The sequence below is a fragment of the Epinephelus lanceolatus genome, chromosome 21 (assembly GCF_041903045.1).
Source record: "Epinephelus lanceolatus isolate andai-2023 chromosome 21, ASM4190304v1, whole genome shotgun sequence".
Taxonomy (NCBI): Eukaryota; Metazoa; Chordata; class Actinopteri; order Perciformes; family Serranidae; genus Epinephelus; species Epinephelus lanceolatus.
In genome coordinates this window covers 34532596-34543039 of record NC_135754.1, presented here as the reverse complement: position 1 = coordinate 34543039, position 10444 = coordinate 34532596, and the positions used below count along the sequence as shown (strand labels likewise).

General features: G+C 47.5%; 2 protein-coding genes across 5 annotated transcripts; one reads left to right on the top strand and one right to left on the bottom strand.

The window, feature by feature from the left end:
* The first annotated feature begins 134 nt into the window (after nt 1-134).
* On the top strand, nt 135-5853 carry noc3l (NOC3-like DNA replication regulator). The gene is made up of 21 exons (XM_033611956.2): nt 135-328; nt 786-990; nt 1075-1201; nt 1304-1458; nt 1539-1616; nt 1815-1945; nt 2031-2192; nt 2292-2385; nt 2513-2688; nt 2771-2899; nt 2995-3126; nt 3223-3303; nt 3412-3512; nt 3597-3669; nt 4127-4190; nt 4269-4340; nt 4655-4836; nt 5011-5139; nt 5221-5318; nt 5410-5494; nt 5619-5853. Exons 1-21 carry the CDS (start codon nt 320-322, stop codon nt 5742-5744), a joined length of 2409 nt encoding a protein of 802 aa, XP_033467847.2. The 5' UTR covers nt 135-319; the 3' UTR covers nt 5745-5853.
* Nucleotides 5591-10314, bottom strand: nudt13 (nudix (nucleoside diphosphate linked moiety X)-type motif 13). Of its 4 annotated transcripts, none has more exons than XM_033611958.2 (9): nt 10227-10314; nt 8937-9044; nt 8708-8850; nt 8084-8191; nt 7900-8006; nt 7693-7818; nt 7469-7580; nt 7156-7310; nt 5591-6316 (listed from the first exon to the last, which is right to left on the bottom strand). In XM_033611958.2, exons 2-9 carry the CDS (start codon nt 9014-9016, stop codon nt 6122-6124), a joined length of 1026 nt encoding a protein of 341 aa, XP_033467849.1. In that variant the 5' UTR covers nt 9017-9044; nt 10227-10314; the 3' UTR covers nt 5591-6121. The 4 variants fall into 4 exon arrangements, with proteins under 4 accessions (XP_033467849.1, XP_078019839.1, XP_033467850.1 ...); XM_078163713.1 differs by having other exon boundaries at nt 8937-9624; nt 10227-10259; XM_033611959.2 differs by lacking the exon at nt 10227-10314 and adding an exon at nt 9867-10144.
* Between the last annotated feature and the right edge of the window lie 130 nt (nt 10315-10444).

Sequence of the window (10444 nt, the reverse complement as noted above, 5' to 3'; positions counted from 1 at the left end):
AATTATTAATTTCACTAAATGTCGGGGAGTTCATCAAATACCTTTTCATAGTTAAAAAATAATGATAATAATAATTAAAATTCTCGGACGTGTTGTGTCATGTGACCTCCGGCCGCTGGGGGCGCTGTCTGCTCGGGGATCAGTGCGTCATAGTGTTTCCGGGTTGTTGGTGTGAACCAGGTCCTCCGGTGATCACACGTGTGGAAACAAACTGAGACTTTCCACCAAAACACACCGACACTCTCCTCCACAGTGACCGAGGAGAGGACAACGGAGTTCGGCCTGAACCTGCGCAGTGACACGGAGACTCTGAGCCGCCATGGGTCCGGTAAGTTCACACCTGACTCCAGACTGCAGACAGTAAATGTAAAGTTGTCCCAGTCTCAGATCTGATGTGATCAACAGAGGTTAAGTTATTCACTGAGTAATTTCAGTCTTTGTGATGAATTCATCTTCTGACTCATGATCCAGAGAGATGATTATTATTATTGTTATAATTCATGAACTCAGAGTCTCTCAGCTGCAGACAGTCTGTCCTCAGGACTCTGAAACAGAAACTCATCAGCTGCTGAAGGTTCATCTGTGACTCTGTAGTCTGTAATCTGTAATCTGTATTCTGATCCAAATCAGTAAATCAATAAAACTGAGACTGATTTAATTTGGACATTTTAAAGACACTAAATTACACAAACATCAATAAAAGTTACAGCTTTTATTCTGAAATGTTGTTTAGAAAAATAAACAGATGTTTATTTGACTTTGACTCCTTCCTCCCTCCTGTCCAGCCCCGGTCGAAGAAGCGGCGCCCGACGTTCCGTCGCCTGTTGAAGACGAGCGACGTGAAGCTGGAGAACAAGATGAAGAACCGTCAGATGAAGCAGCAGAACGTCGCCAAGAAGCAGCGCAAGGAGCAGAAGAAGCTGCGGCAGGCTGTGAAGGATGCCGCCATCAGGACGCCACGCCCACTGGAGACGTACAGGAAGAGGCCTGGTGAGTGCAGCTGAGTCAGGAGGACTTTGTTCCCCACAATGCACCTCTGTGAGTCTGCTCTCACCTGATGACTGTCTCTGACAGAGGAAGAGGAGGAGGAGGAAGAGTTCCTGGAGACGCTGCCCACAGACATGATGGAGGATGATGACGTGGAGCAGATGACCGCTTTGGCTCGCCAGGCGTCCTTCATCACCAGAGACCTGTCGTCATGGTAACACACACACACACACACGCACACACACAGATCAGGATGTAGATGTCAAACGCACACAGAGACTGATGTGAGTTTGTTTCGGTGGGCGGGGCGTCTCAGCGGGCCAGTGCACGGCGGGAAGAAGAGGAGCGCTGAGGTGGTCCGGAGTTACGAGAAGGTTCCGAGGAAGATGGCGAGGACGGAGGAGAAGGAAGTGATCCACCTGCTGCCGATCAAAGACAAGAGAGGAGTCATCCCACAGAGCGTGGAGAGAGGTACTGATCGCTGTTATTGATCCTCTGATCGGTCTGATCGGTGACCAGCTGACTGAGCGTCTCTTCTGTTGTCTCTGAAGCTGTCACAAAGAAGCCGGAGGAAGAGGAGGAGGAGGAGGAAGAGGAGGCTGCTGAGGAGCAGGAGGAGTCAGAAAACGGTAACCTGTTTGTCTCACTCAGATTCCCACAATGCACTGCGTCTCCTCTGAGTCAGACTGCACACTGTTCAAACGGCGCTTTATGAAGTTTGAATGTTTTTAGGGGAGGATGTGACCAAAAGAAAAGAGAGGTCAGACCAGCCGTCAGTCATGTGATGTGGTCATGTGATGAGTGTCCTTCTGTGTCCTCCTGAACAGAGGGGGAGCCAGAGAGCTCAGCAGCACTGACGGCGGAGCAGAGAGAGACGCTCAGACTTCACAAGATCAACCAGAAGAAGCTTTGCATCGCCAGCCTGGGGTCAGCCGTCATGTCCGACCCCTACAGCAACGTAAGAGCGCACCGCTGATCTGAGGTCAGACATGCTGTGTTTACAGGCGCAGTCTGATGATGTCACTTCCTGTGTGTGTGATCAGATAAAGCGGGTGAAGGAGCTGCGTGGGATGCTGATGGAGTCGGACCCCTCTGTGGCGGTGACGGTCAGGAAGCTGGTGATGGTTTCACTGATGGAGATCTTTAAAGACATCACCCCCACCTATAGGATACGACCTCTGACCCCTGAGGAGAAGGCCGCCAAGGTAACCACCGTGTGTGTGTGTGTGTGTGTCTGTGTTTGTGTGTCTGTGTTTGTGTTTCCGTGTGACTCAGGAGTCCTGTATCTGATGTGTGTCCTGCAGGTGAAGAAGGAGACGCAGCAGCTCCGAGAGTTTGAAGAAGGTTTGGTGAGTCAGTACAAGTTTTACCTGGAGGACCTGGAGCAGACCATCAGAGGTACACAGCTACAGCTACACACACATCACAGCCACAGCTACACACACGTCACAACCACAGCTACACACACACATGTGATGACAGCATGTACAGGTGTCACGTCAGCATGTTCACCTGTCACCTGCAGACTGGAAGCAGAAGAAGAAGAAGCGCAGTCAGGCGGTTGGTTTCCAGTCGTACCGCGGACTCGCCGAAGTCGCCGTTCGCTGCCTGTGTGAGCTGCTGCTCGCTCTTCCTCACTTCAACTTCCACAACAACATCATCGTCGCCCTCGTCCCGCTGATGAACGACCCCGTCAAACAGGTGAGACTGCTGTCAGGTGTCAGATGTGCGGTGTAATGCGTTAAGGTGTCAGGTGTGTGATGCGTTCATGTGTCTGTCACAGGTGTCAGGTGTGTGCTGTGATGCGTTCAGGAAGCTCTTCCAGCAGGACAAAGAGGGCGGAGCTTCACTGGCGGTCGTACGAGTCATCTCGGGTCTCGTAAAGAGTCTCAACTATAATGTCAGACCTGAGGTAATGAATCAAATGCACCCTTAACATCCAACGCCACAGTGTGCTGATGTCACCTGTGTAAGTGTGATGTCAGACCTCACCTGCCCCCCCTCCAGGTGCTGCGGACGCTGCTCAGTCTGAGGATAAAGGAGGTGCAGGTGAAGAAGGACCTGGAGGACACAGCACCAAAGAAGAAGTTCATGAACAACAAAGAGAGGAAGAAGAACCTGTCCAGGATGCAGAGGAAGGTAAACCACACACACCTGTCTGCTGCTTCACAACAGGGAACACCTGAACACTCCTGGATTGACTGTATGTGTGTGTGTGTGTGTGTGTGTGTGTAGTGGAAGAAGGCGGAGGAGAAGTTGGAGAAGGAGCTGCTGGAGGCCGACGCCTCTGAGAGCAAAGAGAAGAAGATCAAACTGGTGAGTCACAGATCGACGCCGCCGCTTAAAGAACAAATTCTACACACAGGAAACTAAACTCCTCCTCTTCCTCCTCCTCTTCTTCTTCTTCCTCCTCCTCTTCCTCAGCACACAGAGACTCTGAACATCGTCTTCCTCATCTACTTCAGGATCTTGAAGAAGGCTCAGAAGTCAGTTCTTCTTCCTGCTGTTCTGGAGGGGCTGGCCAAGTACGACACACACACACATACACACACACACACACAGTACTGTAGATGTGCTGTAGTACTGACTGTGATGTCACTTCCTGTCAGTTTTGCTCACCTGATCAACCTGGAGTTCTTTGACGACCTGCTCAACGTGCTTCAGAACCTCATCCAATCAGGAGTGAGTATTCACCTTGACCCCGCCCTCTTAACAACCTGCTGTTAGTCCGCTGTCAGACTGATCGATTAGTCAATCAATTGATAAGTTGATTGGCATACACTGCTACATGTAGCAGCATATGTAATGTTTCCCTGATGTTAGCATGTAGCTACATGTAGCAGTGTATGTCCCGAGGTTAGCATGTAGCTACATGTAGCTGCTACATGTAGCTGCTAACATCAGGGAAACATCACATACACTGATACATGTAGCTACATGCTAACATCAGGAAAACATTACATTACATACACTGCTACATGTAGCTACATGCTAACATCAGGAAAACATTACATTACATACACTGCTACATGTAGCTACATGCTAACATCAGGGAAACATTACATACACTGCTCCTGACAGACGTTTTCATACAGAACTAGTTCTATAATAACTGATGATCGTCATGTGACCTCTGCAGGATCTGACCAATCGGGAGAGTCTCCACTGTATCCAGACTGTCTTCACCATCCTGTCAGGACAAGGTTTGTGTGTGCAGGTGTGTATGTGTGTGTTTGTTAATCTGACCTGTATCAATAAAGTTTGTTGACGTGTTTCATCAGGTGACGTTCTGAACATCGACCCGCTCAACTTTTACTCGCAGTTGTACAGACTGCTGCCGCGGCTCCATGCAGGTGAGACACACTTCCTGTTTCACAGACCGACTCACAGAGCAGGAGAGTAATCTGATACTCTGATATATTACTGCAGTAACAGTATTAACACCTCAGTGTGAAAATACTTTGTTACAGGTAAAAGTCCTGCGTCTACGTACAGTTTCCATAGTAACAGTTCTCAGTGTTTCAGATTATTAGATGTGATATTATTGGATTGGTGTTTTATTGATAAAGTAAAAACTGTAAAAGTTACTGACTGATCAGATATTATATATGATATATAAATATAACAGTTTATTCAAAGCTGCTGTCTGTCTGTCCTTCTGTCTCAGGGGTGCCCAATGATGATGTCATCATCCTGCTGCGGTGCCTGGATGCCATGCTGACCCGCCGCAGGAAGCAGGTGACCCTGCAGAGGGCTATGGCGTTCATCAAGAGACTGAGCATGCTCAGTCTGCATGTGTTGCCCAATGCCAGTGTGGGGATCCTGGCCGCCAGCAGAGCCGCCATGCATGTGAGTGTGTTTGGCCAATGGAAGGCTGGAACCTGGTTTATATGTGGACTGTACAGTACCTCGGACCTGGACCTGAATCATGTCTCTGATGAAAGAGCGTCTGATCTGAAATTATACACTTGTACTTCCTGTGTGTGTGTGTGTGTGTGTGTGTGTGTGTGTTGTGTGTGTCAGGCGTTCCCTAAGTGTGACTTCCTGTTGGATAATGAGGTTCAGGGCAGCGGCTACTACCTGCCGGAGCTGGACGAACCTGAACATTGCAATGCACAGAACACAGCGCTGTGGGAACTACACACACTGCAGGTACGTTGGGAGCTGTGTGTGACATCATGCTGAGTGACATCATGCTGTGTGACATCATGCTGACATCACACTGCGTTACAGAGACATTTCCACCCGGTGGTGCGGCGAATGGCGGTCCACCTGAGTCAGGGAGCGCCCAGTGAAGGTTCGGCGTCGCTCTCTGTGGAGCTGAGCCGCAGGTGCGTCTGCAGGTGATGTCATCTTAAAGGAGCAGTACACTAATTTCATTTCCTGACATGCGACGTGTCTGTGTGTCGACTTCCTGTCCAGGTCTCCGGTGGAGTTGTTTGACGTCTACAGTGTCAGAGACATGACCTTTAACCCTCCTGTAGCTCCACCCGGCAGCAAGAAGAAGGTACACCAATCAGACGCACCTTCACACACCTCAGATCTTTACCTTTGATCAGTACGACTCATTGATTTATTGATTAACCTCACGCTCACAGTCTCAGATCTGTCCATCATGTTTTATTGATCAGGATCGTTTCGTGTTTGGAGACACGCTGCTTGATGCCGAGCTGCAGAGACAAGTCCAGAGCGCCCTGACCGTCACCAAGGAGACAGAGCTGGACTTTACTGCAAAACACACGCACATAACACACTGACATACACACGCACACACACTCACACCTTCAAAATAAAAGCCCAACATGTCAGATAAATGTTTTCTATCTCAGACGCTTTAATTTGAAATAAAGTTTTTTATCAAACTGATGACTGATTTGTCTCTGATGTCTCAGCTGATTAATGGACATCTGTCCTGGATGGATGTCAGAGACACTGAGTGATGAAGGAGGAGGAGTCAGTTTGGGTCTTCATCTTCTCCATCATTTGTGTGTCTCTGCTGCAGTCACTAACTTCCTGTTTTTACACCTGTCCCTCTGGACTCTGAGAACTCTGGATGAGGACTGAGGACACTCAGCGTGGACCAATTGTGGATGTAGGGTTTGTTATTATCTCCTCTACGTCTTCAGGTTAGACGTTAGTCTCCCTCATTGCGGCGTCTCTGGCAGTCAGTCCACTCTGTGATGAGGCGGTGGGCAACGGCATGTTTTGGAGGTAGCCAGAGGACGGGGGCATCGCCCCTCCTCGGCGGAGTCTTCACCTGCAGGGCGGCGGTGATTTCCTCCAGACTGAACCAGCGAGCATCCTCCAGCTCTGAGTGGTCCACGTCCAACTGGAGGACAAACAGGACAGCAGGTCACATGACTGAAGACAACAGGTGGTCTCACCTGGTGTTCCTCAGGGCTCCACGCTCGGTCCTCTGCTGTTCTACACTGATCAGGGGTTCTACGCTCTGTTTCCATGAAAACCCTTAACTTTACTTGTCCATGAATTAAAAAAACAAAAACAAACTTAATTTTAAAAAGCCCTTAATCGACAAATTAAGTCAAATGCAAAGAGGACTTAACTTTGCTCTTAATTCAAATATTCATCTTTAATATTTGTCCCAACTCCATTAATGATCAATTTAAGGTGTTTTTATTATATTCAAGGGATTCTCAAAGGTCCAGCACTAAACCCTTTAACACACCCTAATTTTACTAAATTTCTTGTACTTAATTTTAAAAGCCCTTAATTAAGAATCTGAATAGATTTTAATGGGTTCATGACTTTGCTTTAAATTAATTAATGGCTTTTCTGTTCAGGGTTTTTTAAGGTGTAAAACCTTCATCATCATCATTTTTTAAGATGTAAAACCTTAAAAAAATGCCTTTAAATGCTCTGTTAGAGACATCCTTGAGTTTTCACCTTAAGGGAAAACATTAAGGCAGTTGTTAGGTGGCTTTCAAACTTTTGGTAAAAGGTTAAGGGTTAATAACTGTTAACTTTGATCTGCTTCATACCTCCTTAAATTTAAGAGGAAATGCACAGTAACCTTAAAATGTAATTAAAACATTAAAACACCTTAACTCACTGTGAAAAAGAAAAAAATGAACTTATAAAACAGCTTCAATGAGTCCTTCATTTCCTCCTCAAAAGTTTCCTCTGTAAAATCTCAGTGTCAGAACTCACCTGGGAGTGGGCGGGGTTAACAGAGGCGTGGCAGGCAATCATGAAGGAGCTATGTGGAAAAGGCCAGTGCTGCGAGGAACTGTAGGAGACACTGTGGACCTCCAGACCCACCTCCTCCGCCACCTCCCTGCTCAGAGCCTCCTCCACTGTCTCACCTGGAACACACACAGAGAGACAGGTGGACAGGTGAGACTGTAGACAGGTTATTAGACAGGTAAGTCTGTAGACAGGTGAGACTGTAGACAGGTTATTAGACAAGTGAGTCTGTAGACAGGTGATTAGACAGGTAAGTCTGTAGACAGGTTGGACCGACCCATGTCACAGAAGCCAGCCAGAGCGCTGTACATCCCTCGAGGGAAAGACGACTGTCGGCCTAACAAACACCGTTTCCCATCAGACACCAGGACGATCACCACCGGAGACATCTGCAGGAAGACCAGGACAAACCATTCAGAGACCAGGTCCAGACTGGAACCACATAGGCACCACATTACATCAAGGCAAGAGGATGGTTCAGACCTGGTCTGTAGTTGTTACCTTGGGATAGTAGATGATGCCAGAGCTGCTGCAGACTCTCTGACTTCCTGCCTGGTTGCGTTTGGTCGGCAGACCCGTGGCACTGCAGAACCTGTTGGTTTGATGCCAGTGCAGCAGAGCCTGACCCTGAAGGAACAGACCCAGAACCCGGGTCAGGATCTGAGTCTTACTTCACAGGAACATATTGGTTCAGGTGTAGTTACCCACCTTGGCCACCAGAGGCACCTCTGCTCCAGTAAGAAGAAAGAACGCCTTCCTCAAGTCGATGAAGTTTCCTCCACACTCTTCTTCTACTGCTGCCTGATCCAGTTCTCCTAGAACCCAGACCAGAACATGCAGAACCTACTGACTGGTGTATTTAGGGACTCTGAGTTCACTGATGTGTTCTTACCGACGTCCAGACAGAACTGAGCTTGGTTCTGTTCAGAGCAGCCGATCAGAACCGACTCCTTCAGCAGGGCTCTGTCAGAACCCAGTCTCTCCAGGATCGACTGCACATCTAGAACACAAAACAGAGATCAGGACTTTTTATGCCCCAAGTTCTCTGGTTGAGGCTCTACGAGGTTCTCATGTCTTCTTTTCAATTTTTCTCTCTGTGACTCTCTGACTTTAGTTACCTGCAGTGGTTCTCCTGGTTCTCATCTATTGGTTTTTCAACTGTGGCCCACAGTTCTCTGCCCGTGGTTCTTTATCTTTGGTTCTGTACCTAATGTTCTCCTCTTGGGACTCTCGAGCTGTTACTGTTCCCTTGGTCCTCTAACTGTGGTTCAGCAGATGAAGTTCTCTACTTGTGGCTTTCAGCTCTCTGTACTTGAGGTTCTCCACCTGTGGCTCTGTATCTCTGGTTCTCTAACTGTGGCTCTCATCCCTTGGTTCTGTATTTGAAGTTGCAGGGTTCTGTATCTTTGGTTCTGTACCTTAGGCTCTGTAGTTTAAGTTATCTACCTGTGGCTTAAGTTCCCTACACGTGGTTCTGTCCCTGAGGTTCTGTACCTGAGGACCTGAGGTTCTGTACCTGAGGTGATCAGTGCTGCAGGTCTGAAGGTTCCCTGCTCGGTGCGTTGCAGCAAAGGAGACAGACGGTGGAACAGGAACATGTGAGCGTTCGGTAGAGCTGCGGCGCACGAGTCATCATCCTCCTTCAGCCTGTTCATGTACCTGAGAGAACGGGTCAGTCAGTCAGATGATTTATCAGTCTATCAATCAACCAATAAATAAATCAAAGTCTCTCTGAGTTACTGAACCTTATCCTGGAGACAAAGCCTGAACAGCAGCGAGTGGCCAGACATGTTGTAGAGAGGAGGATCTTCACAGGTCTCAGCATGGTCTGTTAGCCTAGCTTAGCACAAAGACTGGAGGCAGAGGGAAACTGTTAGCCTAGCTTAGCACAAAGACTGGAGGCAGAGGGAAACTGTTAGCCTAGCTTAGCACCTGATTGAAAGCAGAGGGGAAACTGTTAGCCTAGCTTAGCACAAAGACTGGAGGCAGAGGGAAACTGTTAACCTAGCTTAGCACAAAGACTGGAGGCAGAAGGAAACTGTTAGCCTAGCTTAGCACAATGTCTGGAGACAGAGGGAAACTGTTAGCCCAGCTTAGCACAATGACTGGAGGCAGAAGGAAACTGTTAGCCCAGCTTAGCACAATGACTGGAGGCAGAAGGAAACTGTTAGCCTAGCTTAGCACAATGTCTGGAGACAGAGGGAAACTGTTAGCCCAGAGACAGACAGACAGACAGGAAACTGTTAGCCTAGCTTAGCACAATGTCTGGAGACAGAGGGAAACTGTTAGCCCAGCTTAGCACAATGACTGGAGGCAGAGGAAAACTGTTAGCCTAGCTTAGCACAAAGACTGGAAGCAGAGGGAAACTGTTAGCCTAGCTTAGCACAAAGACTGGAGGCAGAGGGAAACTGATAGCCTAGCTTAGCACAAAGACTGGAAACGGAGGGAAACTGTTCGCTTTTATAAGCAACGGGAGTTAAGTGTCCATGTGTGGAGAGACAACAGTGCCGAACCCCCTTTAAAAATCTAGTATTTTACATTTTGTTTTGTTTTTATAGCATTGTTTACTCATTATTAAGTAATTTCAGGTTAATATCTGAATCTTAAGTTTCCAGTTGTCATTTCGGCGCTCACTGAACCACTCTGGCTGCTCTTATTTTAACAGAAATACAAACTATATGCTGTTAGAGATGGTGAAATCTTCCTCCAGCACACACTGAATCCTGCAGCACACTCTGTTTTAACCTGAGCTTTGTGGTGGAGCAGGTGTTTGCTGACGTCACAGCAGACTGTCCGGATTCTAAATACTATTCAAAGTTTGTTCGGAGTTTTTACCGAAAACAAGAGAATCATTAAGTCAGATTCTGAATGAAGGTTGGAATCAAATAAAGTCCAAAAACAGACTCAGACACAGACCGCTGAACTACAGGCTGATGGATGCAGTATTAAGGACCTGTGTCTGTGTGTGTGAGTGTGTGTACTGTGAATACTATACTGTGTTAGTTCTGTATGTGGTGTTAGTATTTGTCAGATACCTGCAGCTGCCTCGCTCCTTCACGCTCTGTGACCTTTCACTCGTCTTCTTCTGCTGCTGTTATTCGGCAGCTGACCTGTTGTCGCCCCCTGCAGGAAAAAACCAACTGATTTAAACAAGAAAAATATTAAAAGAATTTAACGAGTTGTTTAAGAGAGATTATATAATGTGCTAATGTATCAATATCTATTCTTTTTTACTGTCTTTTAATTCAGACTT

Bases quoted from the DNA above. Each gene is read 5' to 3' on its own strand.
- nudt13 (XM_033611958.2), bottom strand. From the start codon at position 9,016: ATGCTGAGACCTGTGAAGATCCTCCTCTCTACAACATGTCTGGCCACT. The intron at 8,007-8,083 runs GTAAGAACACAT...TCTGGGTTCTAG, and splicing joins TCAGTTCTGTCTGGACGTCG to GAGAACTGGATCAGGCAGCA. The intron at 7,819-7,899 runs GTGGGTAACTAC...CTGTTCCTTCAG, and splicing joins AGGTGCCTCTGGTGGCCAAG to GGTCAGGCTCTGCTGCACTG.
- noc3l (XM_033611956.2), top strand. The intron at 991-1,074 runs GTGAGTGCAGCT...TGTCTCTGACAG, and splicing joins GACGTACAGGAAGAGGCCTG to AGGAAGAGGAGGAGGAGGAA. The intron at 3,513-3,596 runs GTACGACACACA...ACTTCCTGTCAG, and splicing joins GTTCTGGAGGGGCTGGCCAA to TTTTGCTCACCTGATCAACC.